Genomic DNA, 13,209 nt, shown 5'->3' with positions numbered 1-13,209 from the left:
TTGTCTCCAGCTCGTGCACCATGGCAAATCTCCTTCCTCTACGTTTACGAAAAGGCAAACAGGTCATTGAAGACGGCCCGCTTGAAGATGGCCGTCGCAGCCGTTCCCAAAGAGAGACGTTCCTCTATCTTGCGTTGACGGTATGCAACATCCGCAGCTAGACGGTCTTGTCGCTGTTCATTCGTTTTGGCAACGCGCTTAGCACGCTTGTGCAATCTGTTGTTCTCCAATCACTTCTGTCGTTCTGTTTCGTTGGCGCGTTCCAACGCCATGAATGGTCTTTTTGATTTTGTTGCTGCAGTCACCATTGCTTGGCCACAGCGGTCGGCTGCCTCTGTCGTCGACCTCGTCGTTGTTCGCTGCGCTTGGCGCTACTAATCTCTTCCTTGGACATTTCCGACGGCGGTACCGGCTCACTTTCCATATTAACTTCGCACATGAGCACGCGGGCGTATGTGTGACACGCAGAACAGGCTGTGCACGCGAAGAGCGCGTGAAGAGGCTTCACACAGACAGAGGCGAAATCCAGGTTTGCAGGCTAGTAGTGCTTTCGCAATAAAACTGAAAGGATGCACAGTGGTGGAAAAGTGGAAAAGAAGCAATACAAAATTTATCTACGCATGCTCAAGAACAGGCAGCGCCAACCCGTCAATGTTGCACATCCGCCGGGATTCGGAAAAGATAACTATTTAGGCATGACAATTCCTCGTTGTGATGAGCAAAACGAGGAAAAAGCGGGAGCCAATATTTTGGCAAGTTCGAAAGATAATCCAAGGCTGAGTTACATCATACTGGGACGAGAGGGTGGCATTAACGACAGGGTGGCATGTCTTGTTGTGAAACTTAATAAGAGGTACAAAATGAAGGTTGTACAGGTCTACGCTCGTACATCTAGTCATGATGACCAGGAAGTCGAAAGCTTTTATGAAGACGTAGAATCGGCGATGGGTAAAGTCAAAACAAAATACACTATACTGATGGGCGACTTCAATGCCAGGGTAGGCAAGAAGCAGGCTGGAGACAAGTCAGTGGGGGAATATGGCATAGGCTCTAGGAATAGCAGAGGAGAATTATTAGTAGAGTTTGCAGAACAGAATAATATGCGGATAATGAATACCTTTTTCCGCAAGCGGGTTAGTCGAAAGTGGACGTGGAGGAGCCCGAATGGTGAGACTAGAAATGAAATCGACTTCATACTCTGCGCGAACCCTGGCATCATTCAAGATGTAGACGTGCTCGGCAAGGTACGCTGCAGTGACCACAGGATGGTAAGAACTCGAATTAGCCTAGACTTGAGGAGGGAACGAAAGAAACTGGTACACAAGAAGCCAATCAATGAGTTAGCGGTAAGAGGGAAACTAGAGGAATTCCGGATCAAACTACAGAACAGGTATTCGGCTTTAACTCAGGAAGAGGACCTTAGTGTTGAAGCAATGAACGACAATCTCATGGGCATCATTAAGGAGAGCGCAATAGAAGTCGGTGGTAACGCCGTTAGACAGGAAACCAGTAAGCTATCGCAGGAGACGAAAGATCTTATCAAGAAACGCCAATATATGAAAGCCTCCAATCCTACAGCTAGAATATAACTGGCAGAACTTTCTAAGTTAATCAGCAAGCGTAAGACAGCGGACATCAGGAACTATAATATGGATAGAATTGAACAGGCTCTCAGGAACGGAGGAAGCCTAAAAACAGTGAAGAAGAAACTAGGAATAGGCAAGAATCAGATGTGTGCGTTAAGAGACAAAGCCGGCAATATCGTTACTAATATGGATGAGATAGTTCAAGTGGCTGAGGAGTTCTATAGAGATTTGTACAGTACCAGTGGCACCCACGACGATAGTGGAAGAGAGAATAGCCTAGAGGAATTCAAAATCCCACAGGTAACGCCAGAAGAAGTAAAGAAAGCCTTAGGAGCTATGCAAAGGGGGAAGGCAGCTGGGGAGGATCAGGTAACAGCAGATTTGTTGAAGGATGGTGGTCAGATTGTTCTAGAGAAACTGGCCACCCTGTATACGCAATGCCTTATAACCTCGAGCGTACCGGAATCTTGGAAGAACGCTAACATAATCCTAATCCATAAGAAAGGGGACGCCAAAGACTTGAAAAATTATAGACCGATCAGCTTACTGTCCGTTGCCTACAAAGTATATACTAAGGTAATCGCAAATAGAATCAGGAACACCTTAGACTTCTGTCAACCAAAGGACCAGGCAGAATTCCGTAAAGGCTACTCAACAATAGACCATATTCACACTATCAATCAAGTGATAGAGAAATGTGCAGAATATAACCAACCCTTATATATAGCTTTCATTGATTACGAGAAAGCGTTTGATTCAGTCGAAACCTCAGCAGTCATGGAGGCATTACGGAATCAGGGTGTAGATGAGCCATATGTAAAAATACTGGAAGATATCTATAGCGGCTCCACAGCCACCGTAGTCCTCCACAAAGAAAGCAACAAAATCCCTATAAAGAAAGGCGTCAGACAGGGAGATACGATATCTCCAATGCTATTCACAGCATGTTTACAGGAGGTATTCAGAGGCCTGGAGTGGGAAGAATTGGGGATAAAAGTTGATGGAGAATACCTTAGCAACTTGCGATTCGCTGATGATATTGCCTTGCTTAGTAAGTCAGGAGACCAATTGCAATGCATGCTCACTGACCTGGAGAGGCAAAGCAGAAGGGTGGGTCTGAAAATTAATCTGCAGAAAACTAAAGTATTGTTTAATAGTCTCGGAAGACAACAGCAGTTTACGATAGGTAGCGAAGCACTGGAAGGGGTAAGGGAATACATCTACTTAGGGCAGGTAGTGACCACGGATCCGGATCATGAGACTGAAATAACCAGAAGAATAAGAATGGGTTGGGGTGCGTTTGGCAGGCATTCTCAAATCATGAACAGCAGGTTGCCACTATCCCTCAAAAGGAAAGTGTACAACAGCTGTGTGTTACCAGTACTCACATATGGGGCAGAAACCTGGAGGCTTACGAAAAGGGTTCTGCTGAAATTGAGGACGACGCAACGAGCTATGGAAAGAAGAATGATGGGTGTAACATTAAGGGATAAGAAAAGAGCAGATTGGGTGAGGCAACAAACGCGGGTAAACGACATCTTAGTTGAAATCAAGAAAAAGAAATGGGCATGGGCCGGACATGTAATGAGGAGGGAAGATAACCGATGGTCACTAAGAGTTACGGACTGGATTCCAAGGGAAGGGAAGCGTAGCAGGGGGCGGCAGAAAGTTAGGTGGGCGGATGACATTAAGACGTTTGCAGGGACAACATGGCCACAATTAGTACATGACCGGGGTAGTTGGAGAAGTATGGGAGAGGCCTTTGCCCTGCAGTGGGCGTAACTGGGCTGATGATGATGATGATGATGATGATGGGAGTTGGGCATCCCCAACCACCCACGTATGCAGCGCGCGAGGTCATGCGTACGTAGCCAAGCGCGCGCGCACAGCACGGCAATAGTTGGCCGGACGTAGAAGCTGAGAAGGGTATTGCTGGCTTGCGCACGCAAGAGCCGGTGGCGTGATACCCAGCACCTTCATATGCCAGCTTGTGAAACTGCGTAGCCAATATCAGCGGCCACGAAGTCAAACAACAAGCCACAATCGTATCTTTGGCTGGAGAAATACCGCAAAATGCGCTCTCGTGGACACGCGGGAACGTCTCGTACAGGCCGCATAGTCTAGAGAGCACGCTCTGCAGCTTTTAAAAGCTGCGGCCATACGCAAGCGACCGTGCGCACTGTCGCCACCATGGTTTTTCTATGGACGCCCAACTAACACTGCCTTATGATATGCCATGTCTCAACCATAAGACGCACTTGGTTCATATCTCTGAACAGAGCTGCAGGCTGTCTACAAATTTATGAGCGCAGTTGGAGTCGTAACAGTGCAACGAGAGATAAGGAGGTGTTCTCGTGATGAACCCTCGTATGCTCACTAAAAGACATGTGTTTTGCCGCAAGTTAAAACACACACAAACGGAAGACTCGTAAGAACACGGGCGGCACTTCCGACTGGTTTAATTTAGGCTCTAACCCATGAATATTTATACACATACACGCATGCGCAGGCTATTCACAAATCTACGTTACTCAGCGGTCAAAAGATCTTGTTTTCGATTTGTAGAGCACGATAGATGTGTCGCTAATGTAGTTTGAACCTTTCTTTTTTATATAGTAAGCGTCCATTAGCTCACGTGCTCTTTGATTTCTACTTCTGCCACGAATGCTAATCTAAGAAAAGCATGGTTTGCACATGCTGGCCTTGCAGTGCGCTGGCAAATGTGCCACGCCATATTTCATTAGATTTAGTTCGTGTTCCCTGGCTCGTTCATTTATGCAGCGTCCAGTCTGTCCTATGTAGGATTTGCCGCACTCAAGGGGAATGTCATAGCGCATCTCGCGTAGGGCGTGCCATGTTTCTTGCCACAGCGTAGCGAACCGGTCTCCTCGCGAGTGGTTCTCCAACAGAGTCGACCCAGTTTGACGGGGGCAGAAAAGGCAATGGGTACACCATACCGGCCTACCACCTTCTTGAGGTTATGTGAGACCTTATTAACATAAGGTATCATTGCAGGTCTTATGGCTCGGGCACTTTCTTCCTCCCTTGTGGCGCTAGTACCTTTAACCTTCCGTAACAGGCTTTCGGTGACTGAGGTCACCAACGAGTCAGGGAACCGTGCTGCTTTAAGTCACTTAATCTGATTATTGAACGAGGCCTGCAGCGTGTGTGTACACGATTTTCCTAGGGCAGACTCCAAGCAGAGCATAGCAATTCCACGCTTGAGGGCAGACTCCCGGCTTGGAGTCTGCATTCGGAAAATCGGGTACACACACGATGCAGGCCTCGTTCAATAATCAGATTAAGTGACTTCAAGCAGTACGGTTCCCTGACTCGTTGGTGACCTCAGTAACCGAAAGCCTGTTATGGAAGGTTAAAGGTACAAGCGCCACAAGGGAGGAAGAAAGTGGCCGAACCGTAAGACCTGCCATGATTCCTTATGTTCATAAGGTCTCCCATGACCTCAAGAAGGTGGCAGGCCGGTATGGTGTACACATTGCTTTTTCTGCCCCTGTCAAACTGGGTCGACTCTGAGAACCACTCGCGAGGAGACCTGTTCGCAAGGCTGTGGCAAGAAGCATAGCACGTCCTACGGGAGATGCGCTACGGGCGTGGTGTACGAAATTCCCCTTGAATGCGGCAAGTCCTATATAGCACACACTGGACGCTGCATACATGAACAAGCCAGGGAACACGAGCTAAATCTAATGAAAGATGGCGTGGCACATTTGCCTGTGCACTGCAAGGCCTGTATGTGCAAACCACGGTTTTCTTCGATTAGGATTCTTGGCAGAAGTAGATTTCAAACAGCACGTGAGCTAATGGAAGCTTGCTATATAAAAAAGAAAGTGCGAATTGCTTTAGCGATGCATCTTTCCTGTTCTACAAATCGGAAACAGGATTGACGGTTGGGTAACGTACATTTGTGAACAGCCTGTGCATGCGTGTATGTGTATCTATATTCATGGGTCACAGCCCAAATTAAACCAGTCGGAAGTGCCGCCTGCGTTGTCTTTATGTGTCTTCCTTTTGTGTGTGCTTTAACTTGCGACAAAAAAACATGTCTTTTAGCAAGCACCAACTAGGCCTACAAGCAGTTCTGTTGCATCGTATGCTCAGCTACTCTCGGAGCCGCCATGGTTGGCGAGAGGCTTCGACGTTACGCTGCTACGAACGAGATCGCGGAGCAAATACCGCTCGTGGGAGCCTCATTTCGATGGGGGCGAAATGCAAAAAGTCCCGTGTACCGTCCATTGGGTGCACGTTAAAGAAATTCTGGTGGTCTAAAATGGTGTGCCTCATAATCAGATCATCGTTTTGGCATTTAAAAACCCAAAATTTACTTCCAATTAATATCGTACTGATACAGCGCCCTACCACACATAAAAGCGACCGATGCTAAATGGAACATCATAAATTACACTCGTACGGCATTCTGCGAACACCTGTCAGGTGTTTTCTTGCAGTTTAACTGATCACTCTGCGCACGGTGTCCGAGCTTTTTGTCCGAGCTTATTGCCAGCTATAAGTACAAGGTTGACTACGTATTGACTCCCTACTTTCTTAAGTCTATGTGAAAGACAGTGAAAATATAAAGTATGTCTACGTGACAAAGAGTGAATGTATAAAGTGTACTCACAACTGTCTTCTTTACGCTCAACGATTCGTTTATGCTGTCCATTTCGTTCCTTTACTCGTGTCCATGTTTGCACGCCTTCTTTCAGTAGCGTGAATTCCCACCAACTTGCTCAACTTTGAGGTGTACTGTGTCGCTGCCGTTCTAAATGCTTTCCGTATTTTCAAACTCCTGCAGCTTCCAGCGAGAGCTTCTGGCGGAACAACGAGACGGAGGCAGACACGCTCGGCGAGCCGTACGACTACGAGTCCGTCATGCACTATCCGCATGACGCGTTCAGTAAACCTGGCTCGGGCTCCACGCTGCTGCCCAAGGCGGCGGAAGTCAAACCGGAGGTACTGGGCAAGGCCTATCAAGAAAACTTCCTCACAGACACGGACATTAGGAAACTCAACGTGCTCTACACCTGTGGCAAGGAGTTCTCCGAGCCTTAGACGAGATTGACGATTACTTTTTTTTAATTACGCAAAACGAATTTCACCCTTTCTTTGCCAAGGCCATCCAGTACTTTCAAGTCCTAGCGTTAACAAACTGCAGTGGCATCACAAGTTTGGGGTTAATGGATGTGCTCACGTGCCCCACCAGCAGCTGGTCTGCGGAATGACCGCCCTTTCGTCAACAGACCTGCCCGACGGGGTGTAACAAACGATACTTTCCGCGCACCACGCTCTTTGGCAACTCCATTGATCCTAGCAAGATGCGCGAGTCTCCAGCACCAATAAGAACGACATGGCCAGGGGACACGCTCTGCATCTTTTCATATCGGTCATCGCCGTGACAGCTTTAAACATTGCCAGGTCAACCTATAATGAGGGGCACATAAGCGCGAAATACGAAGCTCACCATGGTATTGCCTAGCTCTTCGTACTTGGAGCTGCGCAGTGGTGTCCTTAGTGAACACTGCGTTGAAGACAGTTTTTGGTGAAGTTGTTTAGAGATCTTGCGCAAGCTGTAACCGCTCAATATTTGCGACGTTCCCCTTTTAAATAAGGAGAGCTTAGCGTTCTGCGGCAAGCAATCCATATAATCAATTCACCATTCTACATTGTTCTGGTGCGAAGGAACTTGATCGCTCTTACTCGGGTGTAGGTCTGAAAATATCCTCTGCTGGTCATTTCAGAGCTCTTCAAGAACACTACATGTGTATAATCAGGGCTCGAACGGTGTGATCTGTAGCTTAAATGGAGTCATTATGCCTTATGCACACGTTAGAAGGCGTAATCCGCTTTATAAAGCCGTAGTAGCGAGCATCATATTGTGGCACAATGTTTAACCAAGGCTCGCATAGCTGTTATCACCACTGCATTCCTCTCATCTTTCCACGTAAGCGTATCGATAATCATTACAAAGGCAGCACTTCTCATTTCAAGACGCGTAAGGTACTGGAGGAAAGTTTCTATAGCGTTACTATTCGTTACAGCGCCACAAGATGTCAACGGAACTGCTATACGCGGTATACCGGTCCTTCAGGGCCGGGTTATTGAGGCGATTGTGTTTAAATGCCATTCCGTTTCGTTATTCAGCAGTGGTGTGAGCGGGAAAGCTTTTGTCACCAGGATCGACAGGCCGTGGCGCGGTGGATGATAAGAAAGGAATATAATTATGCGACCGGAAATGTTTACATTATAACGGGCAAGTTTTCTTGCGTGCGTCTTTGCATGCACGTCTGCGGTATGCTAAAGAGGTCTCATCGCGATTAAAGTCAACCTACTGTTGTAGTGCTGCTTTCATGTCTCACACAACTAGTGTAGCCCCTACCAGAGCACTCTGTACAACCAATCGCGTTTGCAGTAAGAATACAATCGTGAGCCTTCCCATAACAAGCGGGAAATGTGTGATAGCGCTAAGGAATGGTTGAACACTAGTTTATCGGATCTCATGTCTGGGGGTACAGGTGCATCAGCTGCTGACGTCATGCCTCGACGAAGCACCTGATTTCGAACATTACAGGGAGTATTCCGATCTTGCCTAATTGGAAAAGGGACAGGTAAATAATATTTCATCATTCATTCACGTATCACGTTGCTTAAAATTCAGCCATTTGCGAAAATAGTTATTTCCCAAGCTTTCGCTTTTTTCTGCGAATGCAACGTTTGCTATCAGAACAAAAAAAAAAAGACTTATTGAAGTTCCCTTCTGATGCCTCATAGGCGACTATTAAATAAATCCGGAAATATTCTTGGTCATACATTCATTCACTTTTTATTCATTGAGAAACGTTACCATGCCACTTTAATTATGCAAAACCGAACATTTCTAACGGCTGGACTATGTCCAGAAAGAAAGAGCGATACGCAGTCTGTAACTCAGGCCCGCGGGACCATACCAGAGCTCACATCAATGATGTTTGTAATCTTAACCTTCCAAGACCTAGGCCTATAGCAAAAAACAATGATAATTCGGGGGAAGCTGAACAGTTCTGACTGCCTAATTTTTCCAGCGTCTTGCAACACCCCTTTTTCCATGTGCCACGAGCTTATTTGCTGCTTAAAGCCAAGCAAGTGGAAATCATTTACACAGCGGGAGTATGGAGGAGACAAAGTAACTTGTGAAATGTTCCCAGTTTGATCCAGCTTCTTTCTTCCGAAGGGTTTGTAATGCCATTCCTCATCCATCTTGGCGGACCAGCAGTGGCTGTGACGTTTGTCTGTGAGCGCATGGTTGCAGGTTTCCATTCCCGGTGGCCAAATGCGGAATGCGAAAGTACTCTGCAGCTTTGGTTGCACTAGGAGGGAAACCTGGGTGAGTTACACATTGCAGAACGAGAGCTGGTCAGAATTAATCGGGATTCCTCCACTACGGCTTCTATCTTAACCTCCGTATCGCTCTGGGCCGTTGAAACCCATCGACCAATTGAAGCAAAGCCGTGGTTCGAAGATGGCATAAACCTCGCAAAGTAAATGACTTAAAATATCTTCCGAAGCTTACCTTACTCGATGAATTTATAACTTTGTGTGATTTAGCGAATTTTTCAGAGGTGGTTTGGAAGTTTATCCCAAGTGTGCGCACTGCGCTGTACGCTTTCCGGGTACATTCATTATACACAGAGCGGAGTGGCTGACGAACACTTGCCATCTTCGTACACTACAAGGACGTCCTCGGTAGCTTGGTTTATCCATTCTCTGTTTACCATTCCAGCGCACGACAAGCTGTTTAATTAGTTTCAGCTTCGCAGACGTAGATGGTGCCACAAGTATCAATCGTGATACTTATGGATACAACAAACGACATTGTGTTGATAGCTAACAAGCAGAGTGATTTGCAACGACAGAAAGGCAAGAATTTAGGTTTAGGCAACAAGTAGTTTTGAAGTGAGGGAAGCTCACAGTGAAATTAATTATAAAGAACGACTGAGGAATATGGAAGAAAGCCAATGGGCTCGGAGAATGTTGAGGTATCTGTACAGGAAAAATATTGATTCACAGTGGAGGAAAAGAACTAGCAAGCTTACCAGCAAGTATGCGGCCTGTAGGGTGAGCAACACAGCCTCAAAGAACGTCAAGCGGAAAGTCAGAGAGGCTCAAATAATCTCGTGGGTGGCGGCAATGGGAAAGAAACCTGCCATGAGTGACTATCTACTTAAGAGGAAAGAAACGAAATCAGGAAAGAAACAATTTATGATAACTCAAAGGGAAGCTCATTGCTTTTCGAGGCGATGCCAGGATGCGTTAGAACACGCACCTATAAAGCGAGATATAAGAAGGAAGAAGCATGTGCTCGCTGCGGTAAAACTAGGGAAACGATGGAGCATGTTTCATTAGATCGTGAAGACCTCTGCCCAGCGGTCGATTTACGCACCACTAGCCTCCTTGAAGCCCTTCGGTTCAGTAAGAGGAGGCGAAAAGTAAACATGTCCGCAGTAGAGATTAGTGAGAGGCTATTGGAAGATTGGTGGAAAAAAAGTAGGGAAACGACAAAAAACGCAGACGTACAAAAGCAAAGTTCACATAGGGTGTCAGAGAATTTGATTGTGAGAGTTCATCGTGGTTTTCTTTTTTTTAAACCTAGGTAGGACATTAGGCAGTATAATAGCTAGAGCTTGGTGGCGCAAGCCCCGTTCCAAAGCTCCTAACACCCCTTGCATCGTGATCGCTGGTGGTTGGGGGCTGAGAAACAGCAAAGAGAGAGAGAGTGCGCGCCGGTGGCACGTGCTCGAGGGACGGCGGGCAAGCGGGCGTTCGTGGTTTCTGATGACAGGGAGACACCCGTTCCATACAACGCTGCGGAAGCTACGCAACAAGTTCGGTCAAGAAAGGCTTCCATGCGTCCGCGCTTCCCTGCGCGCCAACAGCGTTGGCTGACACGAGCATGCATGGCAGGCTCCTCGCGACGCGTCACAGAAAACAAAAACAACGAAAACAAAAATTTAGAACAACGCACTAGCAGCCGTATACCACAGTGTGTTTCAAAGCATTAAAACTTGTTTTATTCAATACTGACCCTGCATTAAAAAACAGTTGCGCACAATTGCGGTCAAAAAACATCCAGCTATGTCCATGTGCGAACGAAGCCAATGAAACAAGTCTCTCTAGTCTCCACAGCGTTGACTGCTATGTATAGAACGGGGTATAGACGGTGAGCGTGTAGTAACGCGCTGGCGCGTGCCGTTTCTCACGGTCCGCAAACGCGTGGAAAGTAGTTGAAATGAATATGTTGCAAGTATGTGCCTGTGGCCAAGCAGTACGCCGGCGTCAAATAATCTGGGATCAGTTTCGTCAGCACTGGGTTTACGAACTCACTGAAATCGCTCCAGAAGATTTTTCCGCAATGCCAGTGCATGTAAATGTGGCTGCTGTGCCCGGCACTCGAACCTGTGACGTGGTGTTCAAAAGCGGGAATCTCTTCGCTGCTGATCAGTCGGCAGAGATTTTGGTTCAAGACCGGTCTTTGAATAAACGAGCGACATTCGCTATGTACTTCGGACATCTACTCGGAAATGTTGGTTGCTATCCACGATGTGCCACTACCCAGGCCTGGCAAAGGGTGAGTCCTTTACATGAATGAGCTCGCATGAATGGAAATTGGCTTGCGCTGGTGGACATGGCTCAATATTTTGCAAACTCCATCTCTGTTCTAAACTTCTTTCTTGCTCTTCGCGGTATATACTTTCGAGCAGAATTCCAGATGACGGCGTTGTCGTGGCAGTTTGCAGGCGAAGTAAGCACAGGTTTCGAAGAGCGGCAGTAACGGGGCTGGTTCACACTAGGCCTATATATCGAGGGCTGCTTTGGTTTTGGGGCTGAATTTCTACTGGGAAAACAAGGCAATATGCGAAGCATTTTAGGAAGCTGCTCTCCCTACGTTTCTTTGTCCCTTAGAAACTTTACAGAAAGATAGGCTTGTAGCCCAATTTCAGAAGAGACAAAATTAGTCATTGGGGTTCTTGCGCGTACAAATTAAATCACCCTGCAGGAACAAACTGCCTACTTGGGTAAATTGAGCTATTTCCATCAATATATAGTCGCATTCAAACTCGCACGCATCTCGTGCTTCATGTTTATCAAGTTCCTCTTCTGCATGCGGTACATTAACAAATATGTCGCATGTAAAGGACTCCCTCTCATACTCTTCTCTGAAGGTACTGCATGCTTGGTGCCTCCGAGGAAGGACGTCCAGGGTCACGCCACCTGAGTGACGAAAGTGGCGCGGTGAACTAGTGTCAACGCGGGCTTCTTGCTGCGTCATCTCGGAGTACCAGTGCAGCGCCTACAACAGGAGCACAATAGAAGGCACGTGAACACACACAAGCGGCGTTATCTGTTCATGTGCCTTCCGCTGTCGTCGCCTTGTATGCGCTACACTAGTATATATTCGAAGATTATGTTGTGGGCTTAATCTGGGCTAGTCTATCGAGAGGCCTACAACGGCAGTTTATTGCCAGTTAATATTCCTTTCCGTCCGTGAAAATGTTAGGAACATGTTGCAATTCTGCTCGTCTAGATTAGGAGTTAGTACACAGAAAACTTTCTTCGTATAAGGGCTGTAACAATTGGCTGGCGTCTTCTCTTCCGAACAATTCTAACATAAGAACATTATCGAATACGGATCCAGAAGAAATCATTTCGCAAGAATAGTTATGTACGCGAAGGAGAGCAACTTCTTTTCTTGTTTGGAACAGGTGCTTATATATCTGTCGTACTGCTCGCTTTGAATTTATTCGATGAAGAACTGACACAAAGGTAAGCATTCTACACGAAACATTTTTCGTGTTTTAAACGTTATGTACACCCGGCAGCAAAATAAGCCGGGGCGCGCGAGCGGCGGCCAAAATCAGATAAATGTAGTCATTGGAAAAAATTTCAGTACGGCAAAGGTCGGGATTTCACTGGCAACACTGAGGGGCCACCGCCATATACCTTCCAAGCCGACTGCGTCGCGGGAAGGCCGCCGTGTTGGAAGAGCTTGATATTAGGTGACACATCGGCTTGAGTGTTTACTGAAGTACAAATACTTTGTGCCCGGAGATAATGGTTGCTAAGAACGAAAATAAAATGTTATTTTGTGCGAAGTAATGCAGCCGGTGGTTGTTTTGCACGCCGATCGTGTTTACTGCTGTAACTGTGCTACGATTGTGGGCAGCAGCTTAGCGCTGCTGTCGGGAGCTTCTGCGCGCGTTTTTTCCCCCCTTCCGCGGAGCGAGCTACGAAGGAAACATTTCGTCACTTCGAGCCGGAATGAGGCATGCTTGTGCTTTTGGGCATGAACATCGTGGACCGCCGTCGGCTTCTATTGAATGTTTCCAAGCAGGACGAAACTAACACCTGACAGTGTCACAGGCACGTACGTTCGTTGTATAATTTCACAAGCTAAATCAGATACATTTAATTTAGTTTGTAAACGGATACCGCGCGTTCTCGATTCTGCCGGGCAACTTCGTCCACCGTATACGCACGACACACTGCGACTGCCGTGTGTGCACCAGTGTTTGGCCGTGATCGTAAGACGATCTGTGCACAGAAGGCGTAAAAACCAACTTCGATGATCATC

At 46.9% G+C, this 13,209-nt stretch overlaps 1 protein-coding gene across 2 annotated transcripts in view; it reads left to right on the top strand.

Annotated features, from left to right (window-relative positions):
• The window catches only part of LOC126518639 (high choriolytic enzyme 1-like), a 205,700-nt gene extending 194,555 nt beyond the window's left edge, over positions 1-11,145 (top strand). Inside the window, exon 6 of one of the 2 annotated variants that reach the window (XM_050168423.2) lies at positions 6,400-11,145. In XM_050168423.2, coding sequence (XP_050024380.1) covers positions 6,400-6,656 — 257 coding nt within the window. In that variant the 3' untranslated portion in view covers positions 6,657-11,145. The remainder of the gene's footprint in view (positions 1-6,399) is intronic. The other variant, XM_055064866.2, reaches the window with a different exon arrangement.
• The last annotated feature ends 2,064 nt before the right edge of the window (positions 11,146-13,209 follow it).

The sequence above is a fragment of the Dermacentor andersoni genome, chromosome 1 (assembly GCF_023375885.2).
Source record: "Dermacentor andersoni chromosome 1, qqDerAnde1_hic_scaffold, whole genome shotgun sequence".
In the NCBI taxonomy this organism is placed as follows: Eukaryota; Metazoa; Arthropoda; class Arachnida; order Ixodida; family Ixodidae; genus Dermacentor; species Dermacentor andersoni.
The sequence above is the reverse complement of the archived record's forward strand: the minus strand, read 5'-3'. Positions and strand labels throughout refer to the sequence as shown.